This window comes from Stylophora pistillata, chromosome 9, assembly GCF_964205215.1.
Source record: "Stylophora pistillata chromosome 9, jaStyPist1.2, whole genome shotgun sequence".
NCBI lineage: Eukaryota > Metazoa > Cnidaria > Anthozoa > Scleractinia > Pocilloporidae > Stylophora > Stylophora pistillata.
The window spans coordinates 18,370,054-18,388,502 of record NC_142527.1 but is presented as its reverse complement, the minus strand read 5'-3'; the positions used below and the strand labels follow the sequence as shown (position 1 = coordinate 18,388,502).

The following is an 18,449-nucleotide window of genomic DNA, read 5'->3' as shown; positions in this document are numbered from 1 at the left end:
CATAATCCATATGGAACTGAATCAAGAAATTGTGGCCGGAAATCTTTAGTTGCGTAGATGGGTTGGGCAAAGCGGAAGCTGAATCTTTTAGTTAATCACCTGGTTTAGAATTCTTTCAGAGCGCTTTGGATTGATCAGTTTAAGGATGTCTCGAGTTCATCTCGTAATTGGAAGTTTCATTGTGTTGAGTTTAGGACAAGTCATTTCTCAAGGTAACCATACCCGCAGACCCACTGGAGAATAATGTAATCGAGAAGAGGAAAACGAATGTTTCGGTTCGACTCGATTTCACATCAATTAAACTTTCGAATCGACCAGAAACCGCCGTTCTGCTTTCCTTTCGCCCGATCATTTGTCCTTGGGTCTGCTGGATTATAATCACACGATAAGTAATCTGTATTACATACCAGTAATAGTCAAAAGGTAATGAAACTTTTTAAGCGTCTGAATATGGATTTGGTTTTTTCTTAATTAACACATTTTAATTGGTACCGACATATATATATATATGTATAAGGTTGTATTCGATGCTAATTAAAAAAACTAAGCATATGATCACACGCTTAATCTATTTATTTATTTTTGATTTGCTAGTTGCTTTTTTTTATGGCGATACAATATTTTTTACAAAATCTAAATCAGTGTGTTTACGATTAAAAAATAATTATATTTTTCAATGTAAAGATATTGATTAAGGGTGATATTTCCTCCTTAATTGACTGAAAGACTTTATCGGTAACAATTTGGGCTTCGATTTTGTACGTCAAATGGACTTCAAGAGATATTACATTCACGCAATCTTAAGATAAAAAGTAACCGATGATGTGTCATATTGTACAGTACCTTTAACAAAGATTGCACCGTGAGTATTGACACTGTTCAAGTTGACTGAGTTGTAAAATCACCAGTTGTAGACCAATTGCGAAAAGGAATATAGATAAAAAAAGAAAGGTCTAACAAACCAATGAAAAAACAAGCAAACCAAAAAATCTCAACGCATTCATTGCTATACGATGACTGATGACAGTTTTTAAGTAAGCATGTTTTAAGCCGTGATCTTTCTTGAACTTTGTGAGATAGACAAAAAGAGATGGATAATTTTAAGCCTCCATCAGTAAAGGAAAAAAAGACTATTGACCTGTCAAAAACGACATATCAAGTTGAAGAAAAAAATCTGAGTACCCCTCCACTATTCGTACTTTCGAGAAAAAGGAGATGAGGGGAATGAGGGGTGGGGGAAGGGGAGGGAATGGCTCAGATGTTGGGGTGGAAACCCAGGCCTTACAAGCCTATCCCTGTGTAAGAAAAACCCTTTCATGTCTTTAACCTTTTATTTTCTGCTTTCTTTGGTTCTTGAACAGAGTTGCGGAACCTAACTCAAATATACAACAACAGATATATCATATATTAATTATATATATTTATATATAAATGTATATATGTATATATATGTATATATATATATATATATATCTATATATATTCTACTCAGCATATATTTTTTTAAGTTTTGAAAAGGGTTTATTCATAACAAACAACCTAAGTTACAAAATAAAACTGCTAACGCACGTGGGCTTGGCCCCAACTAATTATTAATAAACAGTCCAAAGTTCCAAAGTTCAAGAGTTCTTAAATATATACGAGTATTAAATATTACTAATATTAATGTAAGGTTATAAATAATTCCAAAATAGTTAGGTCTGATATTAATATAAGCTTAATCTATAATATTGGTATGGCTAGGGCTAACATAGACTAATATTAATGTAACTCTAGGATTGTTTAATGCTAATTCTAAGTTGTAAATAATTCCAAGTTCATTTAATCAAATGTTAACTAAAGCTTAAGGTAAACTAATATTAATATAAGCTTAATCTATAATATTGGTATGGCTAGGGCTAAAGTAGACTAATACTAATGTAACTCTAGGATTGTTTAATGGTAATTCTAAGTTGTAAATAATTCCAAGTTGATTTAATCAAATGTTAACTAAAGCTTAAGGTAATCTATTTACAAAAGTATTCTATAGGAGTCCCTATCGATTGTACAGATTGATGGGGACTCCCAAGCGTTTCTAAAGTTAGATAACGAGAGTCGGAAGTAGTCGCACACAATTCTGTTTTTGGTCTCGCTGAGGGCATAGCAAATTATACCCTCAGGGGGGTCATTCCCATTGTGGAAGGTAGATTTATTTCGAAATTTCCAGATGCTGTACAAAATTGTCTTAATTAGAAAGCGGGCAATACGATTCTGTTTTGGACTACCGGGGGTCCAACGAAAAAAGAAAACATAGGTACAGGATGGGAGAAAGCTAGTTCCAAGGATAGAGGAGATAATAGGAGAAAAGTGGGTCCATACAGATTTCACACGGGGGCAATTGAGAAAACAGTGATCTATAGTTTCTTTACGGGAACAAAAGGCGCACTTATCTGAGTCGATATATCCCCAATTCTTTAGAGAATCGCGGACCTTAATAGCGCGAAGTACAATTTTCTAGAGTATGTCGTTCTTATAATTTTCAGAAAAGTCATCTCGCACTAAATTCCAAAATTTGTCAAGATTAAAGTCAATCAGAAGGAAGGGAGTCCAAAAGCGATGAAGAATTGGAGATGTGGAGTTTTCCTTCAAGAGAGTTCGATAACATTTCTTGGAAGAAAATTCAAAATCGCACCACTCCGTGCGGGAGAGAATCCCACGTAGAGTGGTGAGAGCCGAGAGAACATTCTCATAATAGGGCGTCAAGATCTGTGTACTCGGGGTAAAATTATCTCGAAGAGAGCTCCACTCCCAGCGACAGGAGGCAAGCCTAGAGCCTAGAAAATATCTGGCCAAATAAAAGGATTTTGATTCGCGATCATCTAGATTGGAAGTTACTGAGGCTAATTTAAGAGATTTACCTTTGATCAGGAAATTCAAAATGCCGAGACCGCCATTGCTAAGAGATTGGTGGCAGGACGCTCGGCTAACCGTTTCAACTCGACAACCCCAGACAAATGGCCAGATTAAAGCGTTCACCTTAGAAATTACCCATTTTGGGACACAAAAACTGTAGAGAGATATAGGAGCTTGCTAATTCGGAGAATGTTAACGATGAGTGATCGCCCGACAAGAGAAAGAGAGCGGGATTTCCATAAGTTGAGATGATTTTCTAATTTCTCTAGTTTTGGCTGCCAGTTATCTAATTCAGTATCGCGGCCGAAAACAACACCTAGAATTTTAATTTTTGTCACCCATTTGAGGCCAAGTGGTTGGTCGTCGCGCGTACGCCACGCCCCCAACCACATGGCCTCTGTTTTCGTGACATTAAGGCGAGCCCCAGAGCCACGCTCATAAATATTAATCATGTTGAATAGAACTTTCAGAGAGCGATAAGATTTCACTATACAGGTCGTATCGTCAGCATAATTTCCAACTTTATAGCAGAGACCATGTATATCCGGAAGGAGAAAGCCTTCGATTTCAGGATTATTTCGGATTTTGCATGCGAGAGTTTCAACGCACAAAACATAGAGCAGGGGAGACAGGGAATCCCCCTGTCTTACCCCACGAGATAAAGGAATCGCATCGGTTAGCCATTCGTTAACAATAACACGCATATTGGCCCCATTATATAAAGTGTTGATCCAAAAATAAAAAGACGGGCCAAAACCAAAACGGGGTAAGAGGCTTTGCAGAAAGGTGCGATTAACGCGATCGAAGGCTTTCTCTTGATCTAAACTGAGCAAAATGCCGATTTCATTCGTGCGGTCGATGTAATCTAAGATATCTCTAAGTAAATGTAAGTTTGAAGTAATTTTGCGTCCGGGCAGAGAACAAGTTTGATCAGGGTCAACGATATATTCTAGAACTTTAGAGAGTCGAAGAGAGAGAACTTTTGAGCATAACTTATAATCAACGTTTAAGAGGGAAATCGGACGCCAATTTTTCAGATTCTTACGATCTCCTTTCTTAAAAATAACGCGAGTGTTGCTCATCTTCATGGAATCACACATCTCTCCGGTTTGGTAGCGTGCATTTAAGACTCGACATAAACGTGGAGCTAAAAGGTCCCAAAATCTAGCGTAGAATTCAACCGAAAGGCTATCAGGGCCAGGCGATTTATTCCTATTCGTATTTTTCATAGCGAGAGTAAGTTCGTCAAGCGTGATCTTGCCTTCGCAAGATGACGCCTGGTCAAAGGTTAATTTCCGTGTTAGAGAAGATAAAAGATCTTCTTGAAGAGCAGCATCTATCGGTTCTTCGGAAAAGAGTTGAGTGTAGAAATCGATATGAGCTTTTTCAATCTCTTCTTGGGAAGAGACTTCGATACTGGTAGAATCATAAACCGAAGAGATGTGGGATCAGTGAGCTTTAATTCTTTGTAAATTAAAAAAGTACCGACTGGGCCTTTCGCCTTCCTCTAGCCATTCTGCTCTACTACGAATAATGATTCCTTCGACTTGCTTAGTTCGAAGGGCTTTCAAACGACATTCGGTGTCAGAAATTAAAGGGATAACGGAATTGTCTCCGTCAACTAAACGTTGACGAAGACGGATCAAGTTGTTCGTAAAAATCACCTGGTCTCTTTGCAATTCTCTTCGCTTTTTACGGGAAAAGGAGATCGTTTCTTCTTTAATAGTTATTTTTAAAAAATCCCACCAATCTTGGAGACACGGAAAACAAGATAAAAAACGTACATGATCATCGATTAGTTTCTCTATAGTAGCGCAAAAATCCTTATCGTTCAAAAGAGAGTTGTTAAAACACCAAACGCCTGGACCGCGTTTTACAGCGGTGGGAATATCAAAAGTAAGAAAAACAAAATCGTGGTCGGATATCGAACAAGGGCGAATGTCACACTTAACGTTGGGTGATAATAAATCTTTTGAAATTAAAAACTTGTCAAGTCTACTCCCAAATGACCGTGTGGAATTAAACCACGTAAATTCTCTTGATCTTGGATGCAAATTTCGCCAAACATCTGAAAGCTCGAAATCACTCTTTAAAGATTCGTAGTCTTTGTGTATAGAGATATTCCCACCAAACTTATCGAGAGCGTTGTCGTAACAATTAAAATCTCCTCCGATGATAGTCGCAGAGGAAGGAATAAAAAATTCATGAATCGAAACAAAAAAACTTTTCCGTTCGGTAGGATTGGTAGGAGCGTAGATATTGACTAGATTAATATCAAAGTCGTTGCACCTGATCAAAACACTGACAATACGACCTTGTGAGTCCTTCTTCCAAGATACGATTTCGTTTGAGCATTTCGAAGAAATCAAGGTGACGACACTACCCTGTTTCCCAGAGGTAGGGGACCAAAAACTACGGCCAGCCATCTACGGGATAGAGATTTGATGGTAGATTCAGAATGAATTAACGTTTCTTGTACAAAACAGACATCACAGTTGGACTTCTCGATCAAATCAAACAAGAAATTGTACGTAAGGAGGTTTGCAAGCCCCCTTGCATTAATAGTTAAGAGTTTGAAATAACTTGGAAAAAAGACACCTGGAAAAGTAAAAACTTACTTGGACTTTTTAGAGTGTCCAGTTTTTCCTTTTTTCTTTTCCGTGGGGGTAGTTTCCTTTCGACTTGGAGATACATCGGATGATTTTCTTTTGAGATCGTGGGTGATTTCCATGTCATTTTCGGTTTCAAGGGTAAATGAAGTTGTGGTAGGAACAGGTATCGATGAGCGTGGCCTTCCGGTGGTGAGCGTGGGTGTGGTAGGTTTACGAATGCAGGCAAGGGACAGATCAGGCAAGCGAGCAGGTGTGCGACGGGATGACGGCTTGATGGATTTGAGAGCAATGAAACCATGAGGATCCAGAATCGGGGAATCAGAAGAGACGGATGACGGTTGAGAAGAATGTTCGGAGAGATTGTGCGACGGCAGTTCGGGTTGAGAGTGTTGCTGTTCAGGTTGAGAGTGTTGCGAAGGTTGTTCTGGTTTAGAATGTTGCTCAGACTGTCCAGGTTGAGAGGGTGGCTGAGTCTCGTTGAAATGTTCAGGTTGAGAAGGTTGTTCCCGGTTGAGAAGATTAATCAGTTTCATTGAAGTCGTCAGGCGGGGGGGGTGGGGGGAAGACGGGAGGCAAATTCTCAGCAAGTTCTTCGTTGACGGGCGGATTTGGCAGAGGAAAATTTTCAGAAGATCGTTTGGGTGGAAGAAGAACAGAGGCAAGTGAAGCATTTTCGTCAATAGAACCATGGTCGTCTGATACATCAATGTTTACTTCATCCGTTTCATCGGTTTCGGCGCAGTGAGTGAGTGGAAAGACCCAAGAGTAATCACAATTGATCCCCAAGTGGCCTTCCTCTTTACAAATACAGCATAGAACGGGGCGTTGACACTCTGACGCCTCGTGGCCAATGCCCTCGCAATTGAAGCAAATCTTGTTGGGGCAGCCGTTAGCAAAGTGCCCAAAACAATTACATTTGCGGCAAGTGGGAACTTGGCCATTATGTCGCAGGAAGATCTGAAACTTTCCAAAATCTCAGGAAACTCGGAATAAGTTTAAAAACCCGAAGACGGTAGTATCGAAAGCCATTGTAAATAGCGGGAGCATAGGAATACTTACCTCTCCGGTAGTGTAACACCTCACAGTAAGGTGCTAGGCGTTTAATGATCACCAAATCTGATTGTTCAAAGGGCGCGTCGTAGATGGTGAGAAATGTTAACGGTTTGTCAACATCTTGTAGGGCGTAGTTTTCTGAACCAAGTTTTAGAGAATTGAAGCTTAAAAACCTTTCTTTGGCGGTCTCAGACTTGAAAGTCACGACGACTTCCCCATTAAGATTTCGTTGGAGGCATTGTATGTCTGTAAATTCAATGTTCAGCGCCGAAAAAGCGTCGAAAACGGAACGAGCACTCGCTCATTTAGACGGTGTAAAGAAAGCGGTTCTCGGCCGCTGCGGCATGTTGTTTTCAATAAAAGCAGAAACCCGCTTGTTTGGCACATCATTTCCAATATTTCCAGAGGTACGCGCAGCTCTCGACGCATATGATTCTCCATTTACGATCGATGAGTCTTCAGTGGTTCCATCGGCAACTAAATCTTCTAACAATCCCTCGGTATTCATGCCTGAATCCATAAATGACACACAAAGCAAATGAAAAAAGGCCCAAAGGCCAGACTAACCTTGAATCGACAAAGTTAAACTTTGGCTAATCGAGGAGCTCAAAATCGCTCGTCTGAATTAGTATTGTTTCGGCCTTCTGGGCCTCATCAGTGCAGTGCTTTCTACTCAGCATATATATACAAATATATATAGATATATATATACATATATATATATATATATATATATGTATATATATGCGGAGTAGAAAAATACGACGACTATATCTATAGATGTGTATTCCACATTTGTGGTATCATCTTGGCCATGCCAGAGTCCTCAAACTAGTAACTAGGGAGCATAGCGCAATTGCATGATATGGCCCATCTAAGTAGAACTCTCAATTTGGACATAAAAGCAAAGTATTGTAATGCCAAAGAGCTATATCTAACTGCAGACAGTCCAATTTCGGCCTTCTGGGCTTATTATTATTATTATCGCTACGTAAGTCGAGCACTGTTTTTTTTTAGCTCAGGGAAATCTTTCAAACATATTTTATATATATATTTATAATTTAAATAAGAAAACATATAGAAAATATAAAAGCGACTCTCGTGCAGCACAGTCCTGCTTTAGCGCATTTTGAAAACGCTCACTTTTGTCATTTTACCCTTTCTTTTAAGAATGTTTCTCACCCTTGGGAATGGAAGATGGACGTATCAAGGATCGTAACATTTTTTCCAGGTCTTCTATAAATGCCAGTGCTAGTGCCATCCATGCCAGACTAAATCACAAAGATGGCTATGGTGGGTGGTGCCCTGATCAGAAGCCGTATGAAAATGAGACAGATCCTTTCAAAATACATCTATTTATTCGAGTCACATTTGCAAGCCCCTTACGAATTAAAGGGGTTAGTACACAGGCCCGCGCTGGAGGTTTGGAAAGGGTTGAAAGGTTCCGGTTCTGGTACAAAGAGCCGGACACAAAAATAACTCATTGGTACGACGATAGAGAAACTTCCCAAGTAATAGTAAGTTATTTCAAAGAACTTGAAAGTGTTGGTTTGCACAAGCGGCCGTACTCACTATACAGTAAGGGTCCAGTAACGATACCACTATAGTGACTCTCTTCAAGTACAATACTGTAACGCCGAAGACAACTTCAGAGATTGAATGGAGATTGACCCTTCTGTGACTGGTCATTATTTATAACAAGGGGGTAGGGAGGATTTTAATTTTGTTACAACAACATTTGCATAATCCCCCAGTAAGGCTGTGTAGCATTCCATTAGTGGCCCTCCCCCCTCCTCGTTTCCCTGCATCCTTCCATAGCCGCATAGTGGTTATGTATAAGCGTCAACATTGAAAATATATAAATGCAGGTAATTGCCTTAAATGTATATAAAAGAATTTGCAGTATGACATTTTGACATTGCGCAGAACAGAAATCTTTTTATAACTGTACGGCTACTGAGCTTTTTCAAATGAAATTTTAATTTTAAATACAATTTTATCTCAATTGGCAGTTTCGCAATCTTATTGGCCAATTCTGTAAACGTCTCAAACAATGCGTTAATCAGCTCTCAAACATGGATGACTGAGAAATTTTGACGTCGATAAAAAAAAAATGAAAGTGGTTCAGCGTGGTCTGTACTCTTATCGACAACGATATTGAAAATTTGACGCGAACTCACTCGGCTACGCTTCGTGAATCCATAACATTTTGACCAGTGTCATGATGAATATCGTTGTCAATAAGAACACAGGCCACGCTAAATTACTGTCGATTCGTTAAGTTTTCTATAATCTACCGATTAAAAATCAAGCGTTTTCTTTGTAAATTTCTTAGATATTTGAGGGTAACAGCCTCTCGAAACTTGGGCCCAGAACTTCAGTGTTAAAGCCTCCAGTTGTAGCTGAAATTATAAGGATATATCCAGACATTACTCCTTCCAATTCCAAACAGGTTTGTCTCAGGTTTGAGCTTCTGGGCTGTCCAATCAAAAGTGGTAAGCTTATGATTTTCAATCAATATATTTCTAGCTTCGAAAAAGTTCTAAAGTTGAAAAGTCATGATTAACACGTTATTTTATTCATCGCTGGTAATTTACATTTTCAAGCCTAAAAAGTCTTTATATCCTCTTTTATGAGGTTGTGCTGGCCCACACTTTTTTGAGTTTTCTACCCGCCCGTGACAGCTCTGTATCTGTTTAATTTGGCAACTTTTGTGCCTATCGCAACATTTGACTCAAATTTTGGAGAATTTTGTTAAAATTGCATGCCCTTTAGAATAGATCAATAAGGAGATCCTTTTTTCAGTCATTTTATGAACAGATGTTTGCTATTCCTCGCTTTGAAAAAGTAAAAACTTGAAATAGCAAACCACTTACAATAAAATATTCCTATCTTATCTTAATCAGTTTAAATCCAACTGATGTGAATTTATAAGTCAGCTCTTGTTGTCTTGATATAGACATGGCTCTAAAGTGTAGGTACAAAACCGTTAAAAAAAAAGTTAAATTCAATGAATGAAGCATATTTTGTGAATAGCGACCTACATTATTCAAAATAGCTTAACATGTCATTTCGATTCATTACTTAGGAATTGTCTCATATGAGTTGCTTCAAGGCAACTCTTTGGACGGAAGATACTACTTCACTGATTCAAGCTATGATGGTCTAACTAAACGCTTCACTTTATCCTCTGGGTTGGGGATGCTTACTGATGGACAATTTGCCAATGAAGATTTTACAGTAAATAATGGATTGGGTTGGATTGGCTGGAATATTATAGAAACCCCTCAGCCTTATATAAAATTCCACTTTTTAAGCGAAAGGATTTTCAATTCAGCGACATTCCATTGTAACGTGAAAGATCAGACCCGCATCAAATTGTTTTCCAAAGTTGAAATAAGTTTCAGTAAGAATGGTAATGGATTTGATACCCTGCAAGACTACGAACCGAAAGAAATTTCCAGCCCATTATCATCGACAAACCATAATATTACAATTGATCTGTGTCGCCGGGTCGGGAAGTCTTTGATGTTCAACTTTACCTACAGTGGACAATGGATATTGATCAGCGAAGTTACGTTCAATTCAGGCAAGTTCAAAGAACTTATTATCACACGCATAAAGTAGCATTCCTAGTTCAACGGCCCAACACCAGCCCCAGGTTTTTTTTCTGAATCTTTAAAGAAGAGTCACTTCCTCTGTTTTTGTTCCTTTCATTGTCTGCGGTTGGAGAAAAATGGTTTCTACTGTAATAGGGCATGACGTGACAAACAACAAGAAGTGAAATCTTACGAATTTCCTCCTGATGAATTTGTTTGTTTGTTTACTTTCTTTATGTATAAATGTTATGTATAAGATGTAAAATGACGAAATTATCACTTCTCACTGTATTGGTCAGAAAACAAATTAAATATAGTTTCCATACTATTTGAGGGAGGTGTTTTTAAGTTCCAGTATACTGTGCGGCATATGTGCTATGATTGTTTCCAGTAGACTTTCTCTAATATCAAATGTATTCTTTCTTGAGATGTATTTTGTCTAGTTAAGTGATGCCTACCTTTTTTATCTTCCAGAGCCACAAGGAGAGAGGTCACCTCCACAAGTTTACTGTGTTTCAAGTACTACCCAGCCTTTACCCATGAGTACTACCTCGAACGACATAACAAACAGCATCAGTAGTACCCCACTAACAGAAATTGAGAAAAATGGTGAGTATTCAACTGTCTTCAAACCTAACCTAAAGCCTGGACCTGACTTGAGCAGAGCTAGAAAAGCAACTGGTTTATTCAATATCTTGTCGTATTTAGTGCTTTATTGGAAAAGAATGGGGCAAAAAAATCAAGCAATCAACAACTTAATCCAGCAGATGTAAAACTTTCAATCAGTTAGCTTATCGGTCAGTCACTCGGTTAGTTACGGTCCAAATGTTAAAAACTTAGGTTAGCCCCACATTTTAGTCCTGCATTTCTGTCTCTGATATCTATGGCCCTTGGGAACCAGTTCACTTGATATAGAAAGAGCTTTGCGGCAGTAGCAGTTTGAATGGCGTCGGTTGAAATGTGTGGGAGAAATCACAGTTTAAAGTAGAGCTACGGTGACTTAATTTGAATGGTTAAGAATACACACGTTATCACTATCTTGTAAATTTGAGGTGTGTAAGATCTTTTTTGGAATAAAGAAAATATCACAATAAAACTTGATTTCGAAGTGGAAGCTAGTGATGCAATTGAAATGAATATGTTATTTAATCTGTCGCTAATATCCAAGAGGTGTCCTTTAGACATCTCACCAGAAATAGATACAGTTCCTATTTAAACTCACGACTCATACACAAGAGTGGGTTTGGAGCTCGAACTAGGAGCCCGAGTATTTGGTGCCGTCCGACAAAGTTACACAGAGTAGTAAACAACTAGTCATCACCTCTCGGGCTAAAACGTTTAGTGTGCCGCCGCCTGATACGAAAACCCAAAAAACCCAATGGGAAACATGGGAACGTATTCCCCATCCAAGTGCAGGTGCAACGACCTCTGGGGGTTAGAGGTAAAACAGCTTAATTACATGCAAGATAAAATTTAACGTAAAACTTTTAAGAAAAGTTAGAGGGCTGAGATGAATACATTACAAATGTCAAACCTTAAATACACCATACAACAGAAGACTCAATTAACGCCATAGCGGCCCACGTGCTAACATACCAATAGGAAAATATTTACATTCTTGGTCACTGCCACTTACAGTTTAGTTCCGCCGAAAGTAAATACATTTACCTAATCACTCTGTTAGTATGTCCGTCAGTGAGTGAGCTTTTTCTTGACACAAGAAAAAATAATTAGTAATTAAACTGATTCTACCATAAGAAAAGATTTGTTTTCATTTAGAAAATTTTCGGAAGCCGCCAAGAGTTAGCAGTCGCTTCTGAAGCCAACTGTCTTAAAAAAAACGTCTTTTTTTGGCACCATAGATCCATCGTTTAAGAGACTTGACTTGGTGATACTAAGCTCATCTCTGACAGTGCTATGTATCAGTTTAGTAATCCTTGGTATTGCTTGGACACTCCGACGGAAGAGACAACGAGAAAACGGTAACATGCACATAGTGGTCTCTCATTTTCATTTCTTTGAAAAAGTTGACAACTCACTGATACTGATACTGCTAAGATTTCATTTCTTGGTAAAAATAAGACGACACTACGAAACAGGTTAATTGGGTTTTACAGTTCGCAGCTATCATGGTTTAATGATTTGTTTCAAAGGAGAAGAATGCTCTTGAAACCGTGTGACCAGGTCGCATTTTGTTGTTCCATAAGGGTGTCTTACCTTCAGAAAATTGACCTCGACCACACCGGGCTTTATATTTTGTCATTTTTTATCTATGCTTAGCATCCTCACCACTTACCTATTGCGTTACACTTATTAGTTATTAGTATTACAGTTATTAGTATTACAGTTATTAGTATTACAAAGTCTTGCCTCCTTTCATGTTACATCTCAATGAAAAAGTGACTCTAGACTCTGATAATGAACTTTTTTGTGCAACAGCCAGAGTGATGATTTTTTTGTTTGTTTTTCGATAGTTTGGGCAGTAACTGCTTTTGAAACGCGCGATATGGTTTTATGTGTGCGGCCATTTTATTAAATGGCGGCGTCCCAGTCGAGTTATTTGCACAATTAAAGAGAATTCTCAAGCAGTAAAGTTTCTCAAAAGAACCTAAAAAAGCAGTAAAATTTTTGCCTTCTCCAGCCATAACTTCTCTTTTTCACCGATCCGCAGTGACTATTCACTTTGTTGATGTTCTTGAAATATTACCACTAAGTACATTAATGATGTTATTGTTTTGATTTCCCTCCTAGATGTGCATGTCAGAACCAGAGCTGACGAAAGGTATTACAATAATTGTTTTTTTTATTACATTGCAAAAAATGCCAACAAACTTGGCTTTTGAAACTAAGCTCATCATCCTCATCTTCCTCCTCCTCATCATCACCATACTCTTTTATCAACTGTAAGAAATGACAATAGACTTAGCTTTTTATACTAGGCTCATCCTTCTCCATCTCATCATCCCCTCCTCTTCTTCATCCTCCTCATCCTCGACTTCATCCACCTTCTTCTCATTCTCCTCATTCCCCTCTTCTTCTTCATCCTCCTCATCCTCGACCTTATCCTCCTCCTTCTCATTCTCATCATCCCCTTCATTCTCGACCTCATCCTCCTTTTTCTCACCCTCATCATCCCCCTCATCCTCGACTTCATCCTTCTCCTTCTCATTCTCATGATCCTCCTCCTCTTCTTCATTCTCCTCATCCTCGACCTCATCCTCCTCCTTCTCATTCTCATCATTCCCCTCCTCTTCTTCATCCTCCTCATCCTCCTCCTTCTCATTCTCATCATCCCCCTCCTCTTCTTCATCCTCCTCATCCTCCTCCTTCTCATTCTCATCATCCCCCTCCTCTTCTTCATCCTCCTCATCCTCGACCTCATCCTCGTTCTTCTCATTCTTATCATCCCCTCCTCTTCTTCATCCTCCTCATCCTCCTCCTTCTCATTCTCATCATCCCCCTCCTCTTCTTCATCCTCCTCATCCTCCTCCTTCTCATTCTCATAATCCCCCTCCTCTTCTTCATCCTCCTCATCCTCGACCTCATCCTCCTTCTTCTCATTCTCATGATCCCCCTCCTCTTCTTCATCTTGCTCATCCTCGATCTCATCCTCCTCCTTCTAATTCTCATCATTCCCTTCTTCTTCTATATATTCCTCATCCTCGACCTCATCCTCCTTCTTCTCATTCTCATCATCCCCCTCCTCTTCTTCATCCTGCTCATCCTCGACCTCATCCTCCTTCTTCTCATTCTCATGATCCCCCTCCTCTTCTTCATCCTGCTCATCCTCGATCTCATCCTCCTCCTTCTAATTCTCATCATTCCCCTCTTCTTCTTTATATTCCTCATCCTCGACCTCATCCTCTTTCTTCTCATTCTCATCATCCCCCTCCTCTTCTCCATCCTGCTCATCCTCGATCTCATCCTCCTCCTTCTCATTCTCATCATCCTCCTCCTCTTTTTCATCCTCCTTATCCTGGACTTCCTCCTCCTTCTTCTTCTAATCATCATACTCCTCTTCGTCTTCATCCCCATCCTCCTCATCATCATCATCATTCTCTTTTTAACTACTCAAAAAATGACAACATACTTAGCTTTATACGCCAAGCAAATCCTTCTTCTTCTCATGATTCTTCTCCTCTTATTCGTCGTCCTCATTCTCGACCTCATTGTTCTCCTTCTCCTCGTCCTCATACTTCTCCTCATCTTCATCCTCACCTCCTCCTCCTCATGATCGATGGGTAGAGGTCGTGGCTCAGGGACTATCCATCATTAGCCACCTCTACTTCGGCGATTAGTTGTTATATTTGCGTACTTGTTTTTTGTATTTTAGAATGACTAAAGCTTTTTTTAGTAATTTTACACTATCTTCTGCTACGTTGGGATCTTGGATTTCAGATTTTTCTGAAATGTTGTTATTTTAATTAGAACTACATTTTCCTCAATTAAGGCTACGTGGTGATTAAAGGAATGTTAGTTTAATTTTTCTGTACAGGTGGACACTCAGTGAGATTTTAATATTTATTTTTCTTTTAGCGACAAGCCTCAAGAGATTTTAACTTTGGCTCGAGACCCTATGGGTGTAACCACTCAGTTGGAAGTTTCTCAAAGTAATGAACATCGCAGCCTGGAGACGGAAGAACCTCCACAAGAGGGAGAATACGAGGACATCGAGTGGTTTCCACCTACGACGATTGTATGTTAGCTTATGTTTATCTTTTCGAATAATTATTCTAGGCGCATGATTTCAATTACGAATAATCTCATCGACCTAAGTTAAATAGTATTATGTAGGGAAGGGGTATGCACTTCCCAAAGTAAATAATACATTATACAAGGTTGGAATTGGGAGGGTTCATCTATTAAAAAAGTGAAAAAATCGTCGGTGGACTGGTGATCACGTGCCGGTCAACAAATCTTAAACATAGACATGTTTTCTCATTTTTGTTACCACAGGTGCCAAGCGGCAGTGCCCAGACTCAAGAATATATGCAAGCGTCAAGTTCTTCTTCCCAGACTTATACGCCACTAGATAGAGATAAACAGAAAGTACACGAATACATCAATCAAATAAAGATCCCGGACTATGCGAATATGTACATGCCTCTCATCGATGCACCCTGCATTCCTAACACGTCAGCCGACAATTCTAAAGCGTTTACATCTCTTGCAAAGTCTGCAGAATCTATGCAAATGTCAAGCTCTAGTTCCCACACCAGTACACCACTAGGGAGAAGTAAAGAGACAGAACAGGACTACGTCAATCAAATAAAGACCCCGGATTACACGAATATGCCTCTCACCGATGCACCCAGAATTCCTAACATACCAGCCGGCAATTTTCAAGGGTATACATCGCCTTCAAAGTCTAAAGAAGATGACGGCGACGATGAGTACGTCATTCCTCTAGAAAGGTTGTCGCGAGCTTTGGAGAGGAGCGGGCCTTCGCATCTTTCTTTAGGTACCTAAGGACAAATGAAGTAAAAGAAAATTGAGTGATCCTACAAACAACAAAATTCAGCCAATTTCAGCCATTGGAAATGTGCCATCAAATTGAATAGAAGAAAACTGAGTAAATAAAATAAGAAATATTAAAAGTACTGTCAATGGTCAATAAATCAATGGAAGAAAATGAAGTAAACTAAAAATACAGATACATGAAATAACTATCAATACTCAACCCATCTTCCAACAGTGTGCACAAACAAGCTCTTCCGCACTTTTTACAAGCTACATGTAGTGCAAGGTTTTTACATAATAAATACTGATCAACGATTATTAGGCACATCCTTGCACTGAAAATCTGATGTATTTTAATTGAGGTTAGAGGCAAAAAGAGATAAGCTTTAAGCTGATCCTGAAGAATAATTGCGGACAATATGTAAAACATGTTACGACACATTGTTGGATTGTAATAATAATAATAATAATAATAATAATAAAATGAGGTACGAGATAAGAGTTTGTTCTGCTCTAGCTTAATTTTTCTTGAGAAACAAGTAGCATGACTTTGATGGTAGAGGAAATAATTCAGAGAAAGCAACCATTTGCACTACTAAAGCAAAAATATTTACGTATCCTCATTATTGGTCTAGGGGTCGAATATCATTCCGCCCAGTTCCTCTATCATTGCACACGCCCTTAGTAAAGAATCGTGTGCCGAGTCTTCTGATCCCAAGGCTTCGTATGTGCGAGCAATTAACTTCAATCTAGCGACTGTGGCGGGATGATCGCCCAGAACGTCACATCTAAACTTTAGAATATGCAATAATGAGTCTAGTGCCTCGCCATAGTCACTCATGTATCACTGAGCTTCACCAAGGCAGCGATAGGTGAGTGCTGTTTCCAGATGTTTACGAAGAATATTTTTTCTCAGATTTATTGATCACAAAAATGCATAACGAGCCATGACCAGATCACCCATCTGGTAGTAGATTGATCCGTTTAAATGAAAAGATGTCGCGGTCCTCTCGAAGTTTCCTCGTGTCCAGGTATCATGTCCATATTTGTTAACAGTGTAATGGAAGAAGCGGCTACGAAGGTCTTTCCGAGAAGTTGCAAAGAGGAAGTTTTTTAGCTCAAATTCCTTACTTGAGTTGGGGAGCGTGTTAAATCAGTTAAATTCTGGAATGTTCTTGAATTGCAATGAAAACGTTAATGTAACTGCAAAGAATGATTACTGTCATTCTGGAAGTAAGTAAACATTTGTTCAAGTACTGCATTTTTTTGCAAATTGATTACCAAACACACGTGTTTGGATATCTAATCACGCGTGTTTGGATCTGTTCTTTGTCGAGTATCAAGGGGCATCCATGCAACCCAAATGAGGCCACCCAATTTATTAATTGCTTCATGAATAATAAATGATTTAAGCCTTAGTTCGAAAGCCTTACTGTAAGACAATTTTCTCCAATCTGATCATAACTAGAAGTGGTATCCAAATCAACGTCCAACTGTAACTTTGTCAGGACCATACATTGAACGTGCGTTAAATTGCAATTTCGGCCTCAGTATTCCTGTTTAATTTGAATAATCATTACAGCAAACGCCGTTACATAATTCTTTTCCCCCTCCCGCTCGTTTTGTCACTCGTTCAAAATCTTTCACCCGTCCAATATGGCGACCGAAAATTCGCCGCGCTGAATCTCGCGCTTGAAAATACGAACTACCGCCTGAAAGCGAGCTAGTACGTAGAGTGTAATGGGAATTCACTACCTGTTGCCGTTCCTTCGAAACTTGAGGAGTTTTGACGGGTCTGCGTGACACCTGTCATTCATCGTGACGAATTCGTTCTTAGGGGGGCCCCGACGTGATTCAGAGAGAATCCGCGAAACCGAGGTCTTGCCTAAGAATCTCGACACAAATTGCAACAGTTACACTTACATCCGATGGCGGAATGAATAATATAAAAGTCAGAAATTACATTCCTAGGCGCGAGTATCTTAACAGGGAATTGACCCGGCCTTGATATGTGAATGCATTGCAAAGAGGCAGAGACCCTCCTAGTACACGAACTTTTTCCTCAACCAAGTGTAATGTATAAATACGGGATTTGTAAAAGATAAGCCCCACGCTTCCTAAAAACAAAGTAGTCTCGTTCCACGTTTAATAAAAATGTAGAGCTTTAAAATACGCTTCAAGAACAGAGGATATCCAGATGAAGGTTTTGAGAAACGTATCTCTGGAGATATTTTCTGCGGGACAGAAAGTATTCTTAAAAACAAAGAGACTAGCGTGCGCACAGAAGAAAAGATTGCCTTTTGCAACACATCTTATCCGGCTTTGCCAAACCTGAAGAACATACAGATGAGGAAGAGACATCTAAAAAAATAACCCTTATTATTACATCGCAATAGGAAATCATTAAGAGAAATCCTAATGAGAGCTAAACTTGGAGGGCAGATAATTTTAAAGCGAATGGCAGGAATCGCACAAGCCTATCGACACCTTTTAACTGTCGACTGGCTTTTGCTTTCCGGCTTACCGACGTTTCGCCTCACACAAGGCAGGGTTATTCGTTGATCACGTGACCCTTTTCATTGCTTTAATTGAACTGTCCTTCATTCAATGGTCAAGATAGTGGATTTACCATGCAATACTCGCGATAAGTGAATTTTCTTTCACTCGGGAGAGTAGATTTACAACGCAAATGAGTGATTTTACAGTACATGTCCTTGCACTGAGGAGTCACGCTCAGCGTCACGCAAACACTAAACATTACATACAATAGGCCTTTACGCATCCATAACCCGTCTCAAACACTATCCCTTAAACTACATATAACACGTGTACC

At 39.2% G+C, this 18,449-nt stretch overlaps 1 protein-coding gene across 2 annotated transcripts; it reads left to right on the top strand.

Moving 5' to 3' along the window:
• The first annotated feature begins 72 nt into the window (after positions 1-72).
• LOC111322356 (discoidin domain-containing receptor 2-like) lies at positions 73-16,115 on the top strand. Of its 2 annotated transcripts, XM_088734276.1 has the most exons (9): positions 73-212; positions 7,728-8,074; positions 8,893-9,052; positions 9,646-10,146; positions 10,631-10,765; positions 12,019-12,138; positions 12,908-12,938; positions 14,693-14,852; positions 15,113-16,115. In XM_088734276.1, exons 1-9 carry the CDS (start codon positions 146-148, stop codon positions 15,623-15,625), a joined length of 2,034 nt encoding a protein of 677 aa, XP_088590402.1. In that variant the 5' UTR covers positions 73-145; the 3' UTR covers positions 15,626-16,115. The 2 variants fall into 2 exon arrangements, with proteins under 2 accessions (XP_088590402.1, XP_088590403.1); XM_088734277.1 differs by lacking the exon at positions 12,019-12,138.
• The last annotated feature ends 2,334 nt before the right edge of the window (positions 16,116-18,449 follow it).

What these genes read in the sequence shown, in the direction of transcription:
- LOC111322356 (XM_088734276.1), top strand. Translation starts at nt 146, where the DNA reads ATGTCTCGAGTTCATCTCGTAATTGGAAGTTTCATTGTGTTGAGTTTA. An exon ending in AGGACAAGTCATTTCTCAAG is followed by an intron (nt 213 to 7,727) that starts GTAACCATACCC and finishes CTTTCTTTTAAG; the next exon opens with AATGTTTCTCACCCTTGGGA. An exon ending in GAAGAGACAACGAGAAAACG is followed by an intron (nt 12,139 to 12,907) that starts GTAACATGCACA and finishes TTTCCCTCCTAG; the next exon opens with ATGTGCATGTCAGAACCAGA.